Source organism: Symsagittifera roscoffensis, chromosome 9 (assembly GCF_963678635.1).
Source record: "Symsagittifera roscoffensis chromosome 9, txSymRosc1.1, whole genome shotgun sequence".
Taxonomy (NCBI): domain Eukaryota; kingdom Metazoa; phylum Xenacoelomorpha; order Acoela; family Convolutidae; genus Symsagittifera; species Symsagittifera roscoffensis.
This window is the reverse complement of record NC_087070.1, coordinates 41,686,231-41,712,303: the sequence shown is the minus strand read 5'-3', so window position 1 is coordinate 41,712,303 and position 26,073 is coordinate 41,686,231. Positions and strand designations below refer to the sequence as shown.

The 26,073-nt window shown below is 34.1% G+C and overlaps 1 protein-coding gene across 1 annotated transcript; it reads right to left on the bottom strand.

Annotated features, from left to right (window-relative positions):
• Positions 1 to 571: 571 nt before the first annotated feature.
• LOC134854224 (uncharacterized) lies at positions 572 to 26,008 on the bottom strand. The gene is made up of 4 exons (XM_063870394.1): positions 25,368 to 26,008; positions 9,804 to 11,404; positions 1,468 to 1,551; positions 572 to 943 (listed from the first exon to the last, which is right to left on the bottom strand). Exons 2-4 carry the CDS (start codon positions 11,388 to 11,390, stop codon positions 815 to 817), a joined length of 1,800 nt encoding a protein of 599 aa, XP_063726464.1. The 5' UTR covers positions 11,391 to 11,404; positions 25,368 to 26,008; the 3' UTR covers positions 572 to 814.
• Between the last annotated feature and the right edge of the window lie 65 nt (positions 26,009 to 26,073).

The following is a 26,073-nucleotide window of genomic DNA, read 5'->3' as shown; positions in this document are numbered from 1 at the left end:
TGAAACAATTCACGCAGCTTCAAGTAGATAAAATAATGTGATATTAGACGAGGGCTCTTTTATTTGTAATTAGGGTTATTATTTTCTGTCAGCATATGTCAGCATTCTCATTTCTGAACAATTGAAATCATTTCAAAATCATCATAAGAATTTGCATCAACGCAAAATAATCATACGAGACAGATCAAATGTTTTTTTTTCATTAGTATCTCCAAAAAATTCCCAATTTTTGGCAATTTTTTCAGCTAATTTTACTCGGGACTTCTCTCTATTTACCGTGCAGTTTTGACTTTCAATTCAACTTGTAATCGAAAAAATTTTGTGAATGAAAAAAATTTGTGATTGAGAAATTTTTGTGATCGAAAAAATCTGTTTAATTTTGTAGTTTTGACTTGATTCCTTTTTTGACCAAAATTTTTCCGTAATTTGGGGACTGACAAAGAGCCAAAAGTCTATGTTTGAAAAGTGGTTAGTTTTATTTCATTCTTCAAAGCTTTTCAATTTTCAAAAGCTTTTTTTTTCAAGTCCCTGTCAACCCCAACTGTCAACTTCATTATAAAGAGTTAGTTGCGAGAATTTTTTCAAGGACCCTTTGGCTTAGGAGCTTGGAGTACTGTTAGTTAACCATTGTGAAATAATGCCAGCAACATATGGAACTTGCGAGAAACAACTGCTTTGAAGTGCCGCCGAAATCAGAATCAACACTGGGCTCTTGATTAACTTCAAACTAAGAATTAGTTAAACTGTTTTGAGCTTTCACTGTTTTGAACTTTCAGTTTTGAGCTTTCTTCTTTCTCCGCTCTCGGCTACTTGGCTATATTTCGAGGTTTATGGCTGTTGTAGCACTTCCGGCCAGGAGTCCACTACTGCCGCCCTGCTCGTTTGAAGTGGCCGAATGGTCAGCTAGCCGACGGTAGTGGGCCATCTCTGCTGCTATTTCACTCTGAAACAGTTTTCAGTCAACCGGTAAAAAAAGAGAGAAAAATTTGCCCCTTGTGAACAATCTCTCCCTTTAATAGACCAAGTGAACAATCTCCCCCCTAAAATTAAATGGCAAATTCAAGACGTTAGCCCTGCATGTACTATCCTCAAATCTGATTGGCTGAAAAATATTACGTTTAACCAAGTGAGCTTAGCTTTCTCCCCACTTAATTGATTTAAGGGGGAGATTGCTCACTTGGTCCAAAAAATTAACTCGGTCCATTTTGCAGTTACCCCTACCGTAACTTCTGTTTTGCCCCCCTTTTATGACATCCTTTTTTGGTCAATCATGGGAGAATTATCAAAAGTCATGAACAATTAAAATAGTGCCCAAGAAAAGCCCAACCCCGAAAAAAATCATAAATTCCCCCTTTTTTGTCGATACACTACGTGCGGTGTGTGTAATGTACGATTGTCAAAGTTCTGAAAAAAAATCTGATTCTGAAAGAATTCTGTTATATAAGAAAGTAATTTGTAGCTTCAAACCTTCTCTTTGATGAGTTGCTGAATTTTCTTGTAAGCATTCGGAGGAACATTTCTGTTCTGAACCAAATCTCTCAGTTGATAAATCTAAACCAGCAAAACCCACTGTTCTCAAAGACATTAAGAAAAATTAATGAAAACTTATGCACTAGATTTTTCAGTAACTCCACGTCCATTAGGCAACAATTTGTAGCAAGTAAGATTTTGCAAAAAAATTATATATATTTTTAACTATCTAGGGTAAGAAACTATCTATCACGTTAACTAACCCCTCTGTTGCAATGGGGGGGGGGGGGTGTGTTCGTTATAAACTGATCTGAACTAGTCCTTTGACGAGGGTGGGGGGATTGCGAAACTATAAATAATTCTTCAACTGCCTCTTCAAAACATCCAAAAAAGCTCAGAAAAACCGACCTCAAAGTTTCTATTTTTTTTTCACGCAAAACCAGGTGCCTCAAAAAAACGTGAGATGTTGTCGTAAAAAAATTATAGGAAACATTTCAATCATGATTCTTGCTGCAGTTTGATATTACTACATTTTAAGATTTGCAAGAGGAAAAACGATTTGCATTTTCATGCTCCAATTCGTCCGCTTTGAGCTCTACAGAAGAACTGGTCTTCAAAGCAATATTCTAGGATGCGCAGTTTAAAAAGAAGCGTTTCAGTTTTTCAGTTAAAATTATCCTGAAAATTATTTATCCAATTAAAAAAAGTTGAGTATAGCTTTTTTTCATAGTATTTTTGATTTAATTTTTGTTTTGATTAATTAGTGAGAAGGAACCATTTTCAGGGGCGTAGGACTGCTGCTCAAAATCTGGTGTGACAAATTACGCTAGCTTACAAAATGAAGCAAAATGGAGTCGTCGCTTGTATTGTAAAAAACATGAAAAAGTGAGGCCAAATATCATTTTTTCACTTATACACTACAGTTTACTCACTTTACTTGAATTTAGAGGTTTTGCCCACTACTCCTGTTAGATGCGTAAAAGTTGTTGCAAAGTTTTAGTGTTTTTGCTCTAGCCACAGTTTTTCCGTGAAAAAAGAAGAATGTGGAGTAATTGTGTCTACAATGATCCAAAAACTTTTACAACGTAAATTTTACTGCAATTAAGTATCAAAAAACTTCAAAAAACTTGTCTCAATTCAAAAAAACTTGAAAAAAAAGAAAAAAGAATAAAAAATAATGGCAACTGCTCCAATCGGGTACTTGTTGTGATTCAGTATTTTTAGTGTGTTATAACCTTGACCTCTATTATCTAATTACGTACCAGTCAATGTTAACTCTACGAAGTCCAGTGGACTTCGCATCACTAGTTGCTCTTTTTAGACTACAGTCAGTTTTAATTCAACCAATACTTTTATTCTCTTTTAACAATAGTTAGATACAATAGTTACCAGTGTTACATCTAAACTCTTTATTATGGCGCAGTCAACAACTGATTCGAACCTGCGGGGAATACCCGCCTTTTGGCCGAATCACACGGTAGAACCTCCCACCCAATGGAACAACTGGATAGACCAATTCCATTTGGCTATTATTGCGAAGGAAAATTTAGACATAGACAACCTCAAAGAACCAATCGAAGAAGAGACGACGTTACCGATCCTAGAAGGCGCCCAGGAGTCAGAAACTGACCAACAGAGGAAAGCCAGGGAGGCCAGGAACAAAGAAATAAAGCGAGTCTACGAACACGCTGAAGAGAAAAGACTAGCAGAAGAAAAACGGAAATTCGGAGGAATGAGGAGATATGAGGCCGATAAAAAAAGTAAGGTCAATCCTATACTCCAAGGGTGAAAGTCCTAGGAATCTCATTCAAGGAATTTTATGAGCTGCTAGAATTGGCTTTTATCAAACCAACCAACAAAACATTTGAACGATATAAATTATTGAGCAGGAAACAAAAGGATAGAGAATCCTATGAACAACTTTGGGGCGCGTTATCAGATTTAGCAAGATCATGTGAAATTGGAATTAATGCAGAACAGGAGTGGATCAGAGAAGTATTAATTTTTTCGTGAAAAACTGCGACTTACAACGTAGACTACTTTCGAAAACTCTCAATCCATTGGATGCATTAAACCAAGCAATCATTGACGAAAAAGGCTACTATAACCACCTCAAATAAACCAATATGACTAGATCTTTCAACACGACAGGAAATAGTGGGAGAGTGTATAAAAACTTCAACAACGTAAAAAAGAAACCAAGCTTGAACATAGAAAGATCAAATACTTGTATGAAATGCGGGAATGCGTTTACCAAGGGTCATCTGAATGTGTGTCCGGCGAAAGAAATTGTGTGTAATATTTGTAAATATAAAGGACATTTCGGAAGACTTTGTAAATCGAAAGGAAGAAAACCCGCTGTAAATATTGTAGATGAAGCTGTAAATAGTCAGAATTGTTCATATTCCCCAGAAGACCTTCAGGTAAGAAGCGAAGAAAATTTTTGCGGAGTGATTAACGCTTGGACCGAAGAGGGGATAAGCGATAACGATGACTATTCCGTTCTCAACATCAGAACAATCTACGATACCAATGGTTCGGAAACCAAGAAACTTGTCAACATCGGTTTGGGAGACGATGCAATGGTCAACTTGAACATTCCAGTGGATTCGGCAAGCCCAGTGAGCTTTTTGATACAAAATGTACTTCACGAATTGAAGTTGAGAAACCCGCATTTGAAGATACAGCCAGTTGAGAAGAAAACGAGGGAACTATATTGCGGATTCACCAACGACACAATCAACATCATCGGGTAAGTGGTAGTGAGATTACAATCCAATGGATGGATCGCGGGCGAAACCCCATTTTTTATCATTTCTGGACATGAGAGGAACATCCTGGGAAACGACAATCTCCCGAGAATTGGAATAGAGATAGCCCAACGACAGCCTCTACTACCCGTCAACAACATATCACGCCCAGAGTTGTGTAAGTTAAATAACTATTCAGACACGACTCTTAATCTGTATCATAAGTACAAAGGGTTATTTAACAGAGTGGGAAAAATACCATTGGACAAAAAAGTTACTCATTTCCACTCTCCATTCAAACCTATCCAAACCAAAGGTAGAAGAGTTCCCATACATCTACTCAATAACGTTAAAACGGAACTAAACAGAATGGAAAAAGGGGGCATGTCGTAAAATTAAACAAATGCGATGAAGATTGTTTTATACGTCCAGTAGTGATTACAAGAAAAAAAAAGACGGTAGCATCAAGTTGGCATTAGATTCGAAACTATTAAATAATCAGATATTCAAGAACAAGTATCAAATGCCAAACATACATGAACTGATCGATAATATTGCACTCCAACTGTCAAGCAAAGAGTCAGGGGAAATTTGGTTTAGTAGTCTAGATCTTAAGAACGCGTACAGCCAACTACAATTATGCACAGACACAGGCAAACAGTGTAATTTTAGTATCGTGGGGGGAGGGGCGAAACCACTGGAACCTATAGATTTTTAACTGGATTTTACGGATTGAGTGATATGCCAAACGAATTCCAGAGGGTGATGGATTCCTTATTGAAAGATATTCCCTTTACCAAATGTTATATCTACGACATCTTTTTGAATTTTAATAACGATATAATGTCAGACTTACACAAGAAATTACTGGCCAAGTACAAGGGAGAACTCAGATTGCCTGACAACCCGTTATCACTCTCAGATCATTGCTCAAATAAGCTTATTAAACTCATGACGGACGAAGATAAAATCCTCAAGGAGGTAAAGAAGGCGGTACAGGAAGGCAAACCATTGGACAAATTCGGAGCCTACTTAAAAAACTTCAGAGGGACATTCACGTGAAAGAAGGACTGTTATTTAACGATAACAAACTGATAGTGCCGGCTGCATTAAGATCACCATTCCTGTCACTTCTTCACGAGACTCACCCAGGACAGTTCGGGATGAAAGCCCTGGCAGAAAACATCTGGTGGCCACACCTATACAGAGAGATCTACCATCACGGAAAGAATTGCACTCAGTGTATAATGGCCGGTAAGAACCTAAAAGTGTTACTAGGGACGAACAAGACTGAGAAATTACCGATTCTGACCAAACCACATGAAGAAGTAGATTTAGACTTTGCTGGCCCATTGGACAAGAGTTGGGGTAACTCAAAATACCTTTTGTTATGCATTGGTCGCTTTTCAAAGTTTCCGTCTGCAAAGGTAGTGAACAATACCTCGGCTTCTTCAATTTTAACCTTCATGACAGATTACTGCCATCTGCACGGATTTCCAAAGTCCATTAGAGCTGACCATGGGTCATGTTTTACTTCGTTTGATTTTAGAAACTTCTGCGAAAAGAACAACATTAATTCAATCCTATGTACGGTCGGTGATCATAGATCCAACGGAGTAGTAGAAAGACTCATTTACACTGTCAAAGCTAAGCTACTGGCAATGTCGTTCAACGGTCCAAAACCATCCTTAAATACGGCAATTGATAAAATTATTTGGAATATACGCTCGACGAAACAATCATCCATTGGATGCTCTCCTTTCTCAAAACATTTTAATAGATCTGCCAATACGTTCTGGAAATCTTTGGTCTCTCACGCAATCAGTTTAGATAAGGGGAAATCAATCCTAACAAAGGACAGAGCACAAGACTGGGGGCTGACGACGCGTTCGAAGATGGTTATCTGGAAGACAGAGCAATAGATGAAAGAGGGTACGAGAGCGACCCTGCTGACAAAGTAGATAGAAATCTCCAGCGAGCCCCACTGTCAAATCTTTTCAGTCAAGGAGGTAACTGGTTTAGGAAAACAGTTAACAGGAGGTAAGGCGAACCATATTTTAAACCACTGGGGAGTAAACCTCTGTCAGACACGAAACATACGGTCACATTAGACAACGGACATGTGATAAAAAAATCTGACTTAGCTTTTAACAAAATCCAACCGGCAGCTCCTAAGACATTCTCGGCCAGACCGAATTCGCTAATTAATAGTAATGATTTAGCAGGCAAGCGAAAAAGAAACTCCCCTTCCAAGAGACGAGACTCAAATATAGGAGGGATTCGACGAGTTACACACCAACGGGTGGAAATACATGCAAAAAGAGGAGAACCTTCATCACGAGCTCGAAAGGTTAAAAACTCGACTTTAATAACCTAGATTCTTCAATAGAGTTAGACCTTTGGGATAAAGTCATTGATGACTACTTGGGTACGGAAGCGGAAACTGTATGTAATACACCGACTGTTAACCTTCATAGTGATTTAGATCAGCCAAGGAGTACCGTACAAAGCCAGACAAACACTCAGACAACGATCACTATACCAACGGGCACAAGTGACGACCCAATTCGAGTGGATAGTTCTCCGGAGAAGACAGTGGATACACCAAAGACCCCGATATCCTCAAAACTTCGTGCAAGAAGAAACCCAGGCCCCCCAAAATTCTACGGTGATAGGCCGTTTATCGACCAAGTGACGCTCGGAACGGAGACCATTAGTGCAGTAGACTCCGATGACGAACCGCTAATTACGTTTTCCGGCGATAACAGTCCACGACCTAATTTAACGTACTGTACGACGTCCCCCTCAGATTATCTTACACCCATTGATGAATCCCACGTCATACGACTCTGGTTGCTGAAACCACACAAGATCAATTCTCAACACCCTCCTCTCAGGCGACAAGGACCGCATGGGTATTGCCACCATTGGTAGAAGTTACCAGTAATACCCAGGATGATGACGGCAGTGACATATCCTCGGGCATTGACACCGATGTAAGAAGAGAAGCAGATAACTTCCATGTTAGATACAACACTACGGTCTTAAACTCTGAAAACTGTTAAACTATGGTTACATGATATCTTACGTATTTGCTTTAGCTTTTATCTATTGGATAACCCAAAACTTTTTTTAAATTACCTAGTTAGTGATTTAGTTAGTTTGCTTTAATTGTACAAATGCTACATAACCCCAGTTGTACATATCATTTTGTACATTCATTGTTGATATCTGTGTAGACCTGTAAGTAGCCTGTTTATATTACCATATAATCACCTCCATTGTAATTTGTACTCTCTGTAAAAATCCATTGGTGCTAAACGTGGTTACTTTTTGCTTCTTTTTGGGCCCTAGTGGAGCGAGGGGAGATGGACTATATGTGTGATATTGGCTACATCAATGAGCGGGCAGATATTAATTTTTGTGCAGTGGGGAATGTTGTGATTCAGTATTTTTAGTATGTTATAACCTTGACCTCTATTATCTAATTACGTACCAGTCAATGTTAACTCTACGAAGTCCAGTGGACTTCGGATCACTAGTTGCTCTTTTTAGACTACAGTCAGTTTTAATTCAACCAATACTTTTATTCTCTTTTAATATTAGTTAGATACAATAGTTACCAGTGAGTGGTACATCTAAACTCTTTATTAGTACTATTTTTGTTTTCTGTAAATAAATAAATAAATTTGTTCACAGGATTCGTCTTTTGGTCTCATCTCCTGGGCTCTTCATTTGGAAAAACTGTAATGTAAGTTTTTTGAGAATGAAAAGTTTTATTCAAATTTTGCTTTTTGTATTGGCTCTAATTTTACAACTTGATTTAAAGTTAAAGTTTTATTTTCTGGTATGTTTTTTTCTTTTCTTTCATTTTAATAAGTTTTGACCTATTTTATATTAGCCTTAGCCAAGTTGTGTTATTTTTGAGGTCTATTGAGTTTTTCAAGAATTTCTGTTTAAGTATTTTCAACTTTGTTACTGCTCGGTAAAACTTCAATAGATGTTAACGGTCTTTTAACATGTCACATTCTTTTGCCTTGACATGTTACTTTTCCAAAATATTTTCATTCATTTTGATAGATCTATTTTTTTTTCAACTTAGCGGTTTTTTTGTTTTGTATCGCAAGTCGTGTGAAGTTCCGCTTCGCCTCTGTGTTTAATTATCTTTTAAAAATTATCAATTATGGTTCGTTTAGTTTATCATTCATGAGCCCTTTCAATCTTCAATTCTATCAAAATTGAAAAGTTTGTAGCAAGTTTTTTGAAGTTTGGAGAAACTTTACTTCAAACATTTTGCTTTTTAGTGTAATTTGAAGCAAGCAAATCGAGCAAGTAAATCAAAAAGCTCTTTATTATGCTTCAAAACTCTTGTTATGAAAAGTGAAACTAAGTTTGAAGCTTAGTTCAGCTTTTTTCAGCACAAAGAGTGTCACAAAATTTTAAATCTGAATATGAAAAAATCGGAAAAAAATACCTGTCGAAACATATAGAAATGCATTGAAGAAAAAAACGTTTGAAAGCCTTTTTTAAATTTGTGAAGATGATTTTCTTCAACTTTTTAATAAAAAATTGGGTTTGTTTTTACGGGCTTTGCAGCTTTGCATATCATTACAGGCTTTACTGAAATTAAAAACAAAATTCCAGACTAATTTACTATTTAAACTACTTTTGACAATAAGAAATCATTTACTGTGAGTTGAGACAAAATTAGAGTTAATAAATCTACAAAAAACTGAGAGTTAGAAAAGAATTTAAGAATTATTTGAATAAGTTTTAATCGGCTTAGAGTAATTGTTTTGCTGATCGGGACAACAAATTCTATGTTTACGATAAATAAAACTATAGAGGCAGCTATGGTTTAAAAAATATACTGTTTTTAGGCGCAATCTCAGGCAGTACCTCACAGCAAGTTGGTAGCTTATAGAGAGTAGAGTCGTAATTATTTCTTTCGGTTAGGGTTTTTGTTCCAACCATTCAAAAAATGGCGAGGATTTTTTTATTCGGGTGCTTTAAAGTTTTTTTTCCACGCAAAATCATTTATCACAAAAACTTTGGAATGGGTCGAGCGATGTATCATATTAAAGCTATTTCAGTCATAATTTGCGCGGCATTAAAAATTTTTCAGTTAAGTTGTCCCAGTGTCGAGAAGAACTGGTTTAAAATAGTTTGAATTTTCGTATATTGTCGAGCGAGGAAAAATTTTAGAAGTTATTTTAGCGCGGTCCTGAGAATAAAAACTTCAACAATTCAAAAAGAATATCTGCTATTGAAATTTTTCGTGTGTTTTATGACTTTTTTCTTTTTCTTGTCATTTTTTTGACAAACTAATGCCCACTTTGCCTGTTTTACTTTGATTGTCGAATATGCTTACTTTTTAAGGCTTTTGTAAGATCCTTCTGCCACATTACACCCAAAAATGACACTAATTTGAAAAAACCCGTACGCATTTTTTTAGAACATGGACGGAACATTCTGCGTTACTTGCACAGCAATGTGTTATCCTTTTTGCAATGCTTTTTTGTAGGGGCACGGAGGGCGTATGTAAATTTGATCCTAGTAAGTGACTTGAAAGAATTACTATACCTGAGAATTAATGTCGGCACAAAGCTTATTGCAATTGAGTGGCACATCGTTGCGTGTGGTGATGGTAAGATACAGATTATCGGCATAACTCAGTAGGTTGAAGCCCAAACTGATGTCCCCAAATGGAGCCATGAAAAAACGCACACTTTTTATAACTGAGCCTTCTATGCTTAAGTACAGGGGCGACATTGATAATGACGAAAGATGGCAGAAGTTTTTGGAGTAAATATGATGACAAAGACTGGAGATAAAGCTAAATGGTAACAAGCACCAGAAAATTTGTAACACAGCAGCAAAAATTGACATTTCACTGCTGAATTTAGCCTCTTGCGTAGATGTTTTTGTTTCCCAAAGACTAGGAATCATACCCTCTTTCTGAAGGGGTAGTTTTGAACTCATAAAGGTGATGTTTTGCTCCACAGTGGGGTCCGAATTAGGGTTCCGGATGTTGATGGGAACTAAACACCTAATTTCGGGTAAATTTGATTCACCTAACTGGTTTTTCAAAGCACCTGTAATACACGACAGATAGATGTCATTGACCGTCGCTTTTGAAACAAGGCGAAGTTTTTGGACAGCAATCAACGGAACTGGTTCGGCAAAAACTACCTGGTCAAACTGTTTTGCATCACAATTCAAAGCTTGAGCGCTTAAGTTGCCATTAGTTGCTGAATTATAGTTCTCTGTGGCAATATTTTCTATTGTTTCATGAGTTTCAGTTGGCTCAAAATCGTGACTGAATAATTTTTTTACTTCTTTTTTGCAATTTTTTCTTCGACACATGTTCAAAATATCTGCAGGAGCGGTGAAGATTGAAATAACAGCGTTGTTTATGAAGGATCGGTAGGCGAACGACTTCTCAGAAGACATTTTCTTAGGGGGAGGGTCGCACATGAAATCTTCTAGCATCGATACAAAAGTCACGCCGTCGGCTAGAACCGAGTGAACCAAACAAACTGCAATCGTTTCCAACTGGTCGCCGAAGTTTTCGATCACGTAAATTTTCCACAAAGGAAATTTGGCATCTAATTGATATGAATATTTATCAAGTATAAATTGAGAAAAATCGTTTTCAGAATGGATTCCTTCGGCTAAGTGGACGTGGTTCTCAACGTCAAACTCTAGAAATTCGCACCAATAATAGTTGTAACAAGAGTGTCGAACAACTTGGTGAAAGCGCGTGAATAAAAACGCAAATCGAGGGTAAGTGTTGTTAAAAATTCGTTTTCGAAGCATGCGACAAAGTTTCGCTTTCGTCATGCTCTTGGAGAAAGTTAATGTACAGACATTAGTGGTAGGTTGCATTTTGTAGAAAAACATTTCAGTCGGCGTGAAAAAAGTTGGGACGCAAAACTCGCCTCGTATGACAAACATGGCAAAAAGATTGAATATAGACCTGGTCGCATAAAAAGGCGGGAAAATTACGAAGTAAAGAAAAAAACTAGGAATGAAAAGAAAGAGGTTTAAGCAGAAGTCGAAGATGGTTCGGTGAAATTTCTTCCGAATGTCAGCTGGAGGACTCGGCGGTAGAATTGACTCAGTGCTCGTTTGGCTGACAAAGGGTGGCTTGCCGTTCTGGGAAATCATCGAAGCTGCAACACCTGAAGCGCCCAATTAGCTATTTACATTAATACTTCCATTAAGTTTTTAAAACAGCTACCAATTTAAATATAGGAAAATGAAAAATGTATCTAATAGCTAAATGTTTCGCAGTTTTAAGAAAAAAGATTGACCACGTCCAAGAAAAACAAAATTCAACAGTCTGCAATACATTAACTCTAGAGAAGATTTTCTATTCCTTGTGGCACTTTCCATTTTCTAAAATCTGTTTATATCAAGGTTAAAAAATTTTTATGTTCAAACGCATTCCTGAAATAATTGATAAAATGTCAAAAAAAGTTTGGCTGTTTGAAAAACAATATACATAAACAAAATTTCAGAACGTTTTGACCTGGTCTGTAACAAGTGACCGTAAATAAACTTTTAATTCTTCTTTCTAACTTTATGTAAGATTATCCAGGGCAACTTGTAGAAAAGTCTTCGGCTCGTTATCTGTGCTTGTGTGTTTTTATATTTACATTGTTTTTTACAAACAAAATCGATTCAGTTAAGTCAAAAAACTTTTAATAAACGTCTCGGTCGCTTTCAAAAGATTCTCGAAAACCTTTTTTTTCTGAAGAGTTTTTCTTTTGTTTTAGTTATAGAAGAGGTTGAAGTAGCCCAAAGAGAGCATTTTTGCATTGTAACAGGTGTAATTGTTTGCTGTACAGGTGGCACATATTGTTTAAGCACAATTATTACAGCAAACCATGTAAAACAAACAAAGTTAGCCGATTGCTGTGCAAGTAGCACATAATGTTTCGACCATATTCTTGAAAAAACACTAAAAAGTTTGTCGAACTTTTTCTTTACAAATTGATTTTTGTGCGTGGGATGATGGAAGAGCTTGCATAAAGCCTGAATTTTAAGTATATTTGACACTCATAGTAAATTAAGCAAATCAGGCAACAACTTTGTCAAAAAATTACAGCAAAAACCAAAAGATACTTAGAAAAAAATCATTTTTTTTTTCAATTTTTGTGCAGAAATGAGGTTTGTTTCCAAAAATGACCTTACAAAAAGTTCAAAAAACAAATTTATTAAATTTTCATGGCTTATCTTTTTATAATAAGCCTGCTCGCAAGCTTTAATCGCTTCAAATTAGAAACAAAGCTCAAAAATTAAACCAGTCTCGACACTCGGTCAACTTTTCTAGAATTAGATAATAACTTCCATCCGGTTTTTTTCAACAATTTTCAAATTCAACACACTAGAATACAAAGTTTCTCCCCATATTCAATGGTCGGAACAAAACATAAAAAAAAGAATTGTGATCATTTTCCAGACGGCAAATTATTGAAATTACACTACCAAATCTGAGTAATAGTTTCAGTTGATTAGAAAAGAAAGATATCGGATTGAGCCTCCACTGTGATATAACTTTTTTTTGGGCGTCCAATCTCTAAATTAACGTGAAACACGACAATATCCAGATCAGTTTTCTCGATCGACATTTGTTGACAATATAAGTTTTTTGATACAAAAATTTAGAAAACAAATTTTTACTATAAGGCTTTTCATATGATAAAACACTTTAACCCATCCCAGTTTTTCAGATGAGCATGTTTAGGTGAAGGAATAATTTTAAAAGGTCGTGTGAAACAAATTCGAATAAATGTTTCAAATAGTTGTCACCGCCAAATGATGATAAATTTTCATTTTATACTTTTATTAACATAATTTTATCTTTAAACAAATGATGGGCAAACAGATTTATCTCATTATTTCAAGAGACGTGTTTTTCGAATAATGTCAAATTTGTTGTCTTCTTATTTTTCCCAGTAGAACTAAGTTTGCAATTCTCTGCAAAAGAAGATAAACTAGTTTGTTAAGATTTTAATTGCTGAATTTTTCGTATTGTATTTTGGAACAAAGACTTTTGTCCATTCTGTTTTCCAGATGAAACTATCGCATAAATAATTTTTTGAGAAAATGATTATTATAAAATGAGTGTTACATGAAATAACAAAAATGAACCAAATTTAAAATTTTACGGACAAAAAATTGAAGTGGAGCTTTAAAATTTACCATTGACAAAAGAAATACGTTCGATCCACTCTGCTGCGCTTTGGGTCATTTTAATACACGAGTGAAACAACGCGCTTAAAAAAATCACCGTCAATACAGCTTGTCCTTTTTCAATTTTTCAAACCTAACTGTTTTTTTTTGTGGAGAGATTATATTTCGTACTTTATTTTGAACATATTGGATGTTCCAATCTTGTTTTTTTTTTGCCGTTCCTTAATTAATGTTTTAAATGATACTGTTCACAGCCATTTAAATACAAAAAATTTATTTCAAAAAAACAGAACTTGACTATCGAAAAATTAATGGCCCAAAACATTTTCTATGTTATGTAAGTAATCATGTTTTTAAATAAGTTTTGCAAAAAAATTGAGTGTTATAACTTATTGATTGACCACTACAACAATGCATAGGTGCATTGAAAATCGATGCAAAAACGAGTTTCAGAAATTTCTTAGAAAAAGTTGCCATATTTGAAGTATAGCAACTTTAGTATCGCTTCAAATTAGACACAAAGCTCAAAAGTTAAACCAGTCTCGACACTCGGTCAATTTTTCTAGAATTAGATAATAACTTCGAACAGGTTTTTTTCAACAATTTTCAAATTCAACACACTAGAATACAAAGTTTCTCCCCATATTCAATGGTCGGAACAAAACACAAAAAAAAGAATTAAAATCATTTTTCAGACGGCAAATTATTGAAATTACACTACCAAATTGTAATTTCAATAATTTGCCGTCTGAAAAATGATCACAATTTCAAATTTGAGTAATAGTTTCAGTTGATTAGAAAAGAAAGATATCGGATTGAGCCTTCACTGTGACATAACTTTTTTTTGGGCGTCCAATCTCTGAATTAACGTGAAACACGACAATATCTAGATCAGTTTTCTCTACTTTTGTTGACAATATAAATTTTTGATACAAAATTTTAGAAACGAATTTTTTACTCTAAGGCTTTTCATATGATAAAACACTTTAACCCATCCGAGTTTTTCAGATGAGCATGTTTAGTTGTGGGAATAATTTTAAAATGTCGTGCGAAAAAAATTCAAATAATTGTTTCAAATAGTTGTCACCGCCAAATGATGATAAATTTTCATTTTTTACTTTTATTAACACAATTTTATCTTTAAACAAATGATGGGAAAACAGATTTATCTCATTATTTCAAGAGACGTGTTTTTCGAATAATGTCAAATTTGTTGTCTTCTTATTTTTCCCAGTAGAACTAAGTTTGCAATTCTCTGCAAAAGAAGATAAACTAGTTTGTTAAGATTTTAATTGCTGAATTTTTCGTATTGTATTTTTGAACAAAGACTTTTGTCCATTCTGTTTTTCAAATAAAACAATCGCAAAAATAATTTTTTGAGAAAATGATTATTATAAAATGAGTGTTATATCAAATAACAAAATTGGATGAAATTTAAAATTTTACGGACAAAAAATTGAAGTGGAGCTTTAAAATTTACCATTGACAAAAGAAATACGTTCGATCCACTCTGCTGCGCTTTGGGTCATTTTAATACACGAGTGAAACAACGCGCTTAAAAAAAGTTTACCGTCAATACAGCTTGTCCTTTTTTCAAACCTAACTGTTTTTATTATTTTTTGTGGAGAGATTATTTTTCGTATTTTAATTTGAACATATTAGATGTTCCAATCTTGTTTTTTTTTGCCGTTCCCTAATTAATGTTTTAAATGATAGTGTTCACAGCCATATAAATACAAAAAAATTATTTCGAAAAAACAGAACATGACTATCGAAAAATTATTGGCCCAAAGCATTTTCTATGTTATGTAAGTAATCATGTTTTTAAGTAAGTTTTGCAAAAAAAAAGAGTGTTATAACTTATTGATTGACCACTGCAACAATGCATAGGTGCATTGAAAATCGATGCAAAAACAAGTTTCAGAAATTTCTTAGAAAAAGGTGCCATATTTGAAGTATAGTAAACATTCCTGGTCATAGCAAATAGCGAGCTAGAATTTGTATATATTTTTCGTTTTGAAGAAAACGAGGGTATTTGATTGTTGTCCAAGGGGCAGAACATTTTTGGACGCCAATTATTCAAGTGATGAAATTTAAAGACGCAAGCGTTTCCAAAAAACGTTCATATACTTTAGAAATGCTTGATTATTTGTTTCAATAGCTGAAACAAAAACCTAATTAGACGCTTAAAGCTCTTCCAACATCAAAAACTCGTTGTAAACAAAAACAGATTAAAGTTCAAAAAGCACAAGCTTAGAAGTGGAAACGTTGTCAGAAATAAAAACCTTGAAAGTAGCAGGAACTACAATCACAGAAGCAATCAAGTTAAATATATAGGTTTCAACTTTGACGTTATATTCACAATGGGGCTAGAAGTTAATAGTGCTCTACGGAAAAAAGCAGTTGCAATAAGGATTTAGCCCGTCTTAAAAACTCACTAATAAGCGCGTTCAAGATCAAACTTCTAAAAAATATTGTTCTTAGTCAGCTCAATTATTCACTTCCGTTATTAGTTGGCCTTCCAGAAAGTTCGCTTAACACAACAGACCGATGAATTAATTAGGATGTAAGACATGCTTTTCAAAAGCAAGTTCAAAATTTAATGACAAGCAAGTACAAAACATGCACAACCATTCGTGCCCACGCATTTAGCCATGACAAGCAAGTACCCTGACAAACTTTTACTTACTAATGCTAGCTGTTGAGATACTTTTTTGCCTGAAAAGTTATAGGTTGCAACCTCTTATGCTTTTTTCAAAAAACAACTGAATGAATTTAGTTGAAGCTTTTTGGTATCTCTATGGAGCTGCCAATATTCGATAATAATTGCAAAGGCTCTAAGAGCAACGCTACTTATTACAAAAGTAGCTGGCTACTTTTAACAACAGTGTTACTTAAAAAGCGAATGAAATATTTTGTTACCGTAATTATAACTATCTCGACATCACCTTGAAAAAGAGAGTTAAAAGAGTTGAAAAAAAGTTAAAGTGAAAAACGCAACTTGAAAAAAATCAAACTCAACTGCGTTGAGTCTGACAAAAGAGATAATGTTTTTGCTGATCGTGGTACACTAAATAAATCGCGTTCTATTTCCGTGACTATTTTTGTTCCGACTTTTGATACGAAAGTAACGGAATATTTGTGCTCGGGGTGGGTTTTTTTTTTCTTCAGACAAATTTCGACTTCTTAACTAGCCATTTTTGACAAAATTTTTTATATCATTCGAAAGGTATTGTTGCCTTGAGCTTAAATTTGAAAAGATATTTCACCTGTGATTATTTTTCGTAAAATTATGAGGGTTTAAAGATTGCCATTTTGGCCATTTTGACCAATTTGGGACAATTAACGCGCCATATAATTCGCGCTGTTAACGCGTAAGCGGAGATTTAATCCGTCTTATAAATCGTTCCAAATTGGTTGAAAGAAAAATATTTACCATAATTGATTTGTTACAATGAGCGAAAGCTATTCTTTTGTTTTTTATATGGCGTGTGGGGGGATGATTTCATTTAAAAAAATCAAATTTTAGAAAAAAAAATTTCATTTTATTTTATTACATTTAATTTTTGAATGTTATTACTGCTCCATAAACCTTAAAAGGCAGTCGGAACATTCAGGGCTTCGCCCTGATACGAGCATTCTTGTATCATTTTAGTATCTCTCTCTGTCTCACACACACACTCTCTAAAAGGTATTTGAATTACTTTAAAACCTGCCAGAGCGAGCAATTATTATAGCCTAAGTAAGATAATTGTCTTATGTGAACCTAATTTGGACCAAAAACGTGGTGTGTATTTTCTTGTCCCTGATTTTTTTGTGTAGTTTTAGTCAAAACGAAATAACTGAAACCAAATTATGTCGATACATAGACACATGTTTGGTAATTTTGAAAATCTGACTCAAACAGCTTTTGTATGATGCTTCATTTGACTCCTTGTTATAATAATTTTTCGTCATAGTAAAATCTGCAGCGACATTTGAAATCAGTTTGAAATCAGTCTATCTGCAGCGACATTTGAAATCAGTTTGAAATCAGTCTATTTTGGTTTGAAATCAGTCTATTTAAGACTGCAGTCGCACCGAAAATACTTGCCAAGTCAGTGGCTTCCCAATATATCTCAACTTGCAGTCTTGAATTCCATCAAAACAATAGAAGGCCCAGAATAAAACGTCAGATAGCGGAGCCGGTTTCTGTGCAAATAGCACAAAATATTCCGGTCTTTCAAAAATTGAAATTGATTAAAAATTTTTTTTTCTTAAACAAAATTCGTTTTTTTTTGTCTGTGTGTGTATTGTGATGAACAACCTAGTGGAAGGCGTAGATTATTAATTAGTCAAGCATAATTGACAACAGATGATTTCAAAAAATATATGACAAACAAAACAAGAATAAAATTCAAATTGCTTTCTACTTTTTTTCGCAGAATAATTTTTTAAATTGAGCAGAAAACGCCGAATGAAGTGGCCGAAAATAGTTCGGCTTGAGTAAAAAAAAAGTTTTTTTTTTACTTTTTACTGCATAATTTTTTTTCATATGAATTACTGGAAACTAAAACTTAAAAACTTCAAACGTGTTTTTCTTGACACATGAAATTTTTAGAAAATTTTTTAGTATTGTTCGAACCATGACGGATACAATTTTTTTTGTGATATGTCACTCAAACTATTTTGATAATTTTTGCGGTAGTTGATTTTGGTTAATAAACAAAAGAAGCCTGATGACTCACTTTCTTTGCTCAAAATTAGACCTATGAACAGAAACAATTTAGTCTATTATTTAAGTTTTCAACTTTTTTACGTCATGCAGATTATTTTAACGTGGTTCGAACCACGATTGAAAGGGCTTAACCATAACATACTGTATACTTTGATATATTACTATATACTTTGATAAATTATTCGGCCTATTCCGATGATTATTTGTGGTCGTACCTAATTTTGCGTGGAAAAGAAAAAAAAGAAAAAAAACACAAGAAGACAATAATTCAATTTGACTCACTATATACTCAGAATCCTTCAATATTTCAATATGTCAAATTAAATTCGAATTAGAACTCCGATGAAACAAAAAGATCGTATGTCAATGGTTGGAACGCAATTGATTTCGAGCTTATTCTTATTTTTGAAAAACTCTGCTTAAAACCTATACAGTAAACCTTGATTCAGCTGTCTTCGACGCGTTTTCGTACTGAGATTGATTGCCAGGAGCTATTCTTTGATTATTTACGGCAACTAATTCTACAAGGGCTCTGTTACTAACCATAACCTGATTAAGCGAATAGAGACGCTGAATTTGTGAAGATGATTGAGATAAATATTAATGATGCAGATGAAAATAATTTGAGTATTATGACCGCAAAAAGTTGTTTGCATTGTTTTCTCTAATCCGTAAAGTTGAAAATAGCGTAAAACATTACGCAGTTTAGCCAGTGATTGAAATTTTTTAAAATAACAACAATAATCAATTGATAAATTGTTCCGAGTTTCGAAGCTAGGGTTGGTTTTTATTAAAAACATTTTCTCGGGATAATTAGTTTCCCAAACGGCTACCCTTTCAGTAGCAAACTGCGGTTTCAAAATTTAATTTAAACTAGTTTAATTTCTATGAGTTTCAATAAACAAAATATTTATGCGTGTCGAAATATCCCGCACTCACAAACTTGAATAAAAGCAAAATTAACTGCTCATAATAATTCGACTAGGACTCAAATTTTAGTAGTTATTGTTCCGACTTTCGTAACGAAAGTAACTGAATATTTGTGCTCGGGTTGGTTTTTTTCTTCAGACAATTTTCGAATTTTTAACTGGCCATTTTTGAAAATTTTTTAAATATCATTCAAGAAGTATTGTAGTCTTGGGCTAAAAATTAAATGATATTCCAGCTGTGATCGTTTTTTGTAAAGTTTTGGGGCTTAAAGACTGCCATTTTGGCAAATTTGGGACAATTCACACGCGATATTTTTCGAGCTATTAACGCGTAAGAACAGATTTAATCCGTCGTAGAAATTGTGTTCCAAATTGGTTGAAAGAAGCTTATTTGCCATAATTGATTTGTTACTAGGAGCGAAGCCTATCACTTTGTGTTTTATATGGCGTGTGGAGGGAAGATTATACAAAAAAAATCTCAAAATTTAACTTTTTTTTTTGTTTTTATTACAATTAACTTTTTCATGTTTTTACTGCTCCATAGACCTTCAAAGGCAATCGGAACATTCAGGGCTTCGCCCTGTTACGAGCAGTCTTGTTGATATTTATTGGTGAGGTAAATTTACAGTTTATCAAAAATTGAATTATCAAAACCTATCGTAGACCAAATAAGGAGCAGTTAGAACATTCAGGGCTTTGCCCCAATATACGAGCAGTCTTGTTATTAGTTGGTTTAGTGAAATCAGTGGCTGGTCAACATTATTTCGAAATAATACTCTTTTTGACAAATCATAGTATATGGCCAAATTTTCAAGTCTTGTGTGAGTAGTTTTGATGAATTTTTGCGGTAAAAATTAGTGAAAATACTGATTGTTGCAGCCAATACCTTTTCATCAATTGCTTGGAAAACTTGCCTGAAAGTTCCGACTACCTTTAAACTCTGAATATTCCGACTTCCTTTAAGGTCTATGGAGCAGTAATGACATGAAAAAGTTAAATGCAACAAAGTTTTTTTTTGAGATTTTTTTCGTAAAAATTATCCCTCCCATATAAAGTAATGATAGATTTTGCTGCTAGTAACAAATCATATATGGCAAATAAGCTTCTTTGAACCAACTTGGAACAATTTCTAAGACGGATCAAATCTCGCTTACGCGTTAATAGCGCGAAATTTATCGCGCGTTAATTGTCCCAAATTGGCCAAAATGCCAATCTTTAAACCCCCGCCACTTTACGAAAAATGAGAGCAAATTTTCCCTTACTTTCGTTACGGAAGTCGGAACAAAAATCACAAAAATTTGAAAAAGTACATTCGCGAACTCTCATAAAAATGGTATGAGCCTTGATCCTTCATCTTTTTTGAACTTCTAAGAAAAGGTTACTTTTTTATCGACTTTTTTCTTCAGCCCGAAATCGACTTTTTAATTAAGCATTTTTCACGAATTTTTCTATTGCCATCTGAAAAAAATATATTGTTTTGCGCTCAGTAAAAATGAATTGCCTTTAATTTTTTTTGTGACGTTTTACGGTTTAAATAATACAAATTTGGGCAATTTTGGGACAGCTCACAAAAATATTTTTTACTAACTTTCAAAAAATTCGGCCCAGAAAACATACAGAACATAACTAAGGCACACTTATTGGTCCGAATAAAGCGGCAGTTGATGAAAACTTTTTCGTAGTTCACATTAGATGTTAGGAAGATCAAAAATTTTTTTTTTTTTTAATTTTAAGATTTGTCTAGAAAGCTATTCACGTTAGATACCGAAAAAACATTAAAGGTTTTCACCTGCAATGAGCAATTTTATTTATAATTCTTTTCGTAAATCTCACATTCAAGTGCTGTTTTCTTCAAAACTGAATGTTTTTAATATGAATTTGAATTATTGCTGCATTTTAATTTGACAAAAAAAAATTAAATTTTTGAAACAAAAAACATAATCAAACTGTAGTTTTAAAACCAAAATGCTCGGATCAAGGTGACGCCATAAAAATTTTGACTATCGGTTAAAGTCTACTAACTAGTGTTTGATTTAAAACATCGACAAAATTTTCAAAGCTGAATTGAAAAGATTTTTTGAAAAGGTTGGAAATTTCACGCGCTATTTAAGGTAAATAATGATACCAAATTGGTCATTTTCAAACTCTCATAACTATGCAAAAACTGTTCGCAGGTAAAAATTGTGACATTTGATTTAAGCCCATTGCATCATTAAATAGTTTAGTGGATATTAAAAATCCCATCAAAAACGTTTAGTTAAAAAATCAAAATTTCGGAAATAACCACCCCGAGCATAGATATTCCGTCCCTTCAAAAGTTAGAATAATAAGTTCGGCTGGCAAAATATCGCAAAATTCTTGCAATATATTGCGTGTATAAAAAAGTAAGGGATGCGTTGACAAAAATGATTTGCCTTGGGTAAAACAGCTTTCTTTTGCCAGTTAAAATATCAAAAAATTAAACGAGATGGTGATTATTTGGGACAAAATTGGGCAAAAAAATAGTTCAAGCAAGAGTTCCATGTTGGTGTGCAAGTAAAACATGCTATATTGTAGCCCCAGTGATTAGTTCAAAAAATGCGGCTGTTTTTTTTTGAGGACGGCGCTTAGTTAAGTTCTAAGAGGTAGTTAATAACAGCTTATTGATCGTATAGAATTGCTCCTTGTCCTCTGAAAGAATTGCTTTTAGTCGCATTCACTCTATACTGGGTTTTCCTCCATAATGGACTGCAATTGAAATCGGGGAACCTCTAACTGCACTTTTATCTTTTCCATCTTGAAACTCCTAGCTGAGACAAATTTGAAAAGGAATGGTTGGTCTTCGTTTAATGCCTTTTTTAGAAAAAATCGGGGGGGGGGGGGGGGGGGGGGAATGATAGATTGCTAAGACATTAGAGGGTAACACAAAAGATTTGTGTAGGATAAATCGTAAAAGGTAACGCGTAAAATGGTTCATACTTTGGAAAAATCTATTTGTGCTTTGTTTTTCTTTATCCTTTGGCAGATTAGAATTTGATTGAAGTTCGCTTCTCAAAAGCTTAAATGAGATAAAGCAAAGACTGCTCGTACCAGGGGCAAGCCTTGAATATTTCCAACGAATGTCCTTTAACGTCTACGTTTTTGATAAATTTTTTCAATAGATCTAAAAACTGATGAAAACTTAAGAAAAAAAAATTGACTGCTTTTTCAATTTTTTTTTCTGTAAATCCGCCCACGAGCTATGTAAATTAAACAGCGACTTGTTTAGAATGTTATAACGTATTATCAAGACCAACAGCTTGCTTCAAATCAGTTTGGGCCAAAATCTGAGTCGGATCGAAACTGTGATCATTTTCAGTAAATTTCAATTAGTTTTAAAGTTTTTAGCTACAAGGTCGGACTATTTAATTTTGAAATTTAAATAAAAAGTTTAATACTCAAAGGCACAATCGAATTATTTTCAAATTAAACTCAGGCAAGTTCCCATTGTTGTTTGCATTAATCAATTTTTACTAATTAGTTCGGAATAATGACTGTGGGTGGATGCGCTTAAACATAGAAAAAATAACCTAGAAGGTCAAGAAAAGTTAAGGCAAAGTCGAAACATTCAGGACATTCCCCTCATACAAGCAGTCTTATTATGTTTACAAATCAACAATTTTTTGAACCATTTGCGAAGAAATGTTGCAATGTTGCAAGTTGTAATGAAAAAATACTCCGTATATGTCATAAGTAAATAATATTTTTGACCGTAGCTTTTCTATATTCCGGTTTTCACTCTAAAACCAAAATTGGTTCAATGGTTCTGCAAGTGCAATGTACAATGGTGCTGGATATCAATTAAGCCAAGATAAAGATTAAAAAACTCAAACGCTTACAATAATGTTTGCATCGAAAAGAACCTCGAAAATTCCGACAGCCCTTTAAGGTGTCTGAATCAGTTTTAAAAATAAATCAAAAAATTCAAAGAATAAAAGTGAAAATTTTGTTCTTAGCAAATAACTACAAGCAATCAATCCTCGTTCTGCAGGCACAATTAGGTACAAAAATCAAATCATTTGGATTATTTAGCATAACTCAATTCAATTTTGAATATATTTGATACAAATTAGTTCGACTTTTACGCAATTTGAATTTAAAAAAATTGCTGCAAAACGCAATTTAATTATTCCAATTAAGGCAATTTTCAAAAACAAAAAGTTTGAGAATAATTACCAAAATTGCTATAATTGCACATTTTTCTGCTCAGGGCTTTTGTATCTTTCAATTTGTTATAAAAGTTCAAAAACTAATAATTAAAAATCAAAGTTTGTCTGAAAAAAACACCATTTTCTTAATCCATTTTGTTTTCTATCGTCGTTCATGAATTATACTTTTTTTAAGAATTGTAAATGACACAATAGATGTTTATATTTACTCAAAGCTCTAAGCTTTTGGTTGAAGTTTTACCACAATTTTGAAAAAAAATTGATAATTGAAATATGCTTTCACATAAGGGAAACTTAATTTGTATCAATTGTGTTTTCTCTACTTGCAATGCAACAAAGCTGCTAGTAGAAGGGCAAAGCCTTGAAAGTTCCGACTGCCTTTTATGGTCTATGGAGCATTAATAGCATAAAATCATTAAATGTAAAAAGAAATGAACTTTTTTTAAATTTGATATTTATTTTGTAAAAATCATCCCCCCACACGCCATATAAAGCGCAAAGTGATAAATTCCGCTCGTAGTAAAATATCAATTATGGCAAATGATCTTCCTTCAATCAATTTGGAATGATTTCCAAGACGGATTAATTCTACGCTTAAGCGTTAATAGCGCAAAACATATTGCGCGTTAATTGTCCCAAATTGGCCAAAATGGCAATCTTAAAACCCCCATAACCTTCCGAAAAAAAATCACAGGTAAAATATCAATTCAAATTTAAGCTCAAGACAACAATACATTTCGAATTATCTACAAAATTCCGTCAAAATGGCTAGTTAAAAAGTCGAAATTTATATGAAAAAAAAACCACCTCGAGCACAAAAATTCCGTTACTCTTGTTACGAAAGTCGGAACAATGAACTAGAGGTTATAACTGGTGATAGAAGATTTGTCAATGATGTTTTTGAATAGATCTGAGGGACAAGATGCTTAAGGAAAAAAATCTGTATATATCAGACACAAAATATATCGTTTTGTTTTTTAGTTTTCGTTAAAACAGAAAAAAGAGTTTTTTTTGTAACACTTACAAGATTTTTTTCGCGCATCATGAGCTGTTTTGTGAAAAAAAGTCTCGGAACCGAGACTGTGGTACTTTTCTTAAGAAGGCATTGGATCGATGAATAGCTCTTTTCTTTTATTGAGCAATCTGAAACCGAGTGAAAAAATTAATTACTCTACGTTGAAAGTGATTCATGACGAGGCCAAACTGTACACTGGATGGGTGCATAATTTTGTGTCGCAAAATATGTTCCTGAATTCCAGAAGGAGCGTCCTTGTTGCGGAATCCGCTGACATTTCACAAAATGCACAGTTTGGCCTTGTAATGTTTTTTGGAGAAAATAGTGAAATATTTTTTGTTAAATTTAGCACATTTTCGCTGAAAATTAATGGGGGTTTGAAAATTGACAGTTGATCCTATTACAGCGAACACGGCGCATAATCCCACTTAGAAATCATGCCACATTGGATTGAAGCAAGATGATTGATCAAATCGATACGTTATTAGATGCAAAATTTATCACTTTGTACTTAACATAGCGTGTGGGAGAAAGATGTTCATTGTTTTTTTTGTGTAATATTATCAATTTATCTGTACCAATTGTTCCATATATGGTATAACAGTTCATATATGGTACAATCTCGAATTACGGACCAAATTAAACATCAGATATTTTGAAGGACAATTGAAAGATTCAGGGCTTTGTTTTGCTGCGGTAAGTCTTGCTAGGGACAAATTTTATTTCTTAAAGGGCATCAAAGTTATGTTGAAATGAACTATCACATTCAAGTAAACTCGAAGAATCACCGACTTAACTCCCCCAACTTTTTGAGTCAAAACTGACTACTTTTGAACATTACTTGCAAGAAATCTGGTTTAAAATTGTTGGTCATACCGCTTATGTCTTATCTAAAATTAGTCATAAATTTTTGCCCCCCCCCCCCCCTCTCTCTTTACTAGGTACGTCATTGAATATTTTTTAAAGGGGGTGGTTATTTGTTTCGTTACTAAATGCCCGAGGGGGTACTTAGCAGCAGGAAGGGAGTGGATGGGGGACGGGATGGGGGACGGGGGACGGGGGAGATTAGAAGAGATCTCGCAGTAGCTTAGTATTTACCTGAGACACCCGCATAGAATGCTCAATGACAATTTACGGGCCAAATTAAACAGCAGCGTTAGTAGTCCGGGAACTGAAAATCAAATAAGGAAGAATTATCCAAAGAAAAAGAAAACAAACAACATAAACAGGAGCTTTTTAAATGTTATACCAACAAATTCTTTTTAAAATAAGAAATGACTTCAGGAAACTTTAAGAGACGTGGGTTTGAACATCAAACAGAGGAAAATCAACCACCAATAGCAAAATACAATCAACGGAAATATAAATAAAGTACGGGGGTTCATTTTTTTGTTTGTTTATTTGTCGCTTAAGCAAGCAAATAAGCAATAAGTCAACGTAATTTGGGGAAATTTAAGAGTGGTGTTTTATTAGACATTTTTTTTCGATTTATGCAGGCCCAGGTATGAAATGATTTTTTTCAATATAATGCAAAAAAGAGGGTATCTGCAAATGGTAATTTTTGCGTTTTTGTCAGTTGTTTTTATTTATTTGACGGTAGGGAATTGAGAACAGCGTTCAAATTAATAGGCTGTTCAAATCAGCTTTAGAAAAAGAAAAGAGCTGCTTCTAATAAACCACGGAAGGGGAACTCTAACTGTTACGGTGGAGCAGCACTATAGTTAGCTTGGTAAGGTTAAGGTAAGTATTGTATGGTGGAAAGAGTAGCTTGCTATTTATTATTTGGTAACGGTTAAAGGTGCTA

Bases quoted from the DNA above. Each gene is read 5' to 3' on its own strand.
- LOC134854224 (XM_063870394.1), bottom strand. From the start codon at position 11,390: ATGATTTCCCAGAACGGCAAGCCACCCTTTGTCAGCCAAACGAGCACT. The intron at 1,552-9,803 runs GTATAGTAATTC...TTGCTGGTTTAG, and splicing joins GTGCCGACATTAATTCTCAG to ATTTATCAACTGAGAGATTT. The intron at 944-1,467 runs GTTTGAAGCTAC...AAACTGTTTCAG, and splicing joins AGCAACTCATCAAAGAGAAG to AGTGAAATAGCAGCAGAGAT.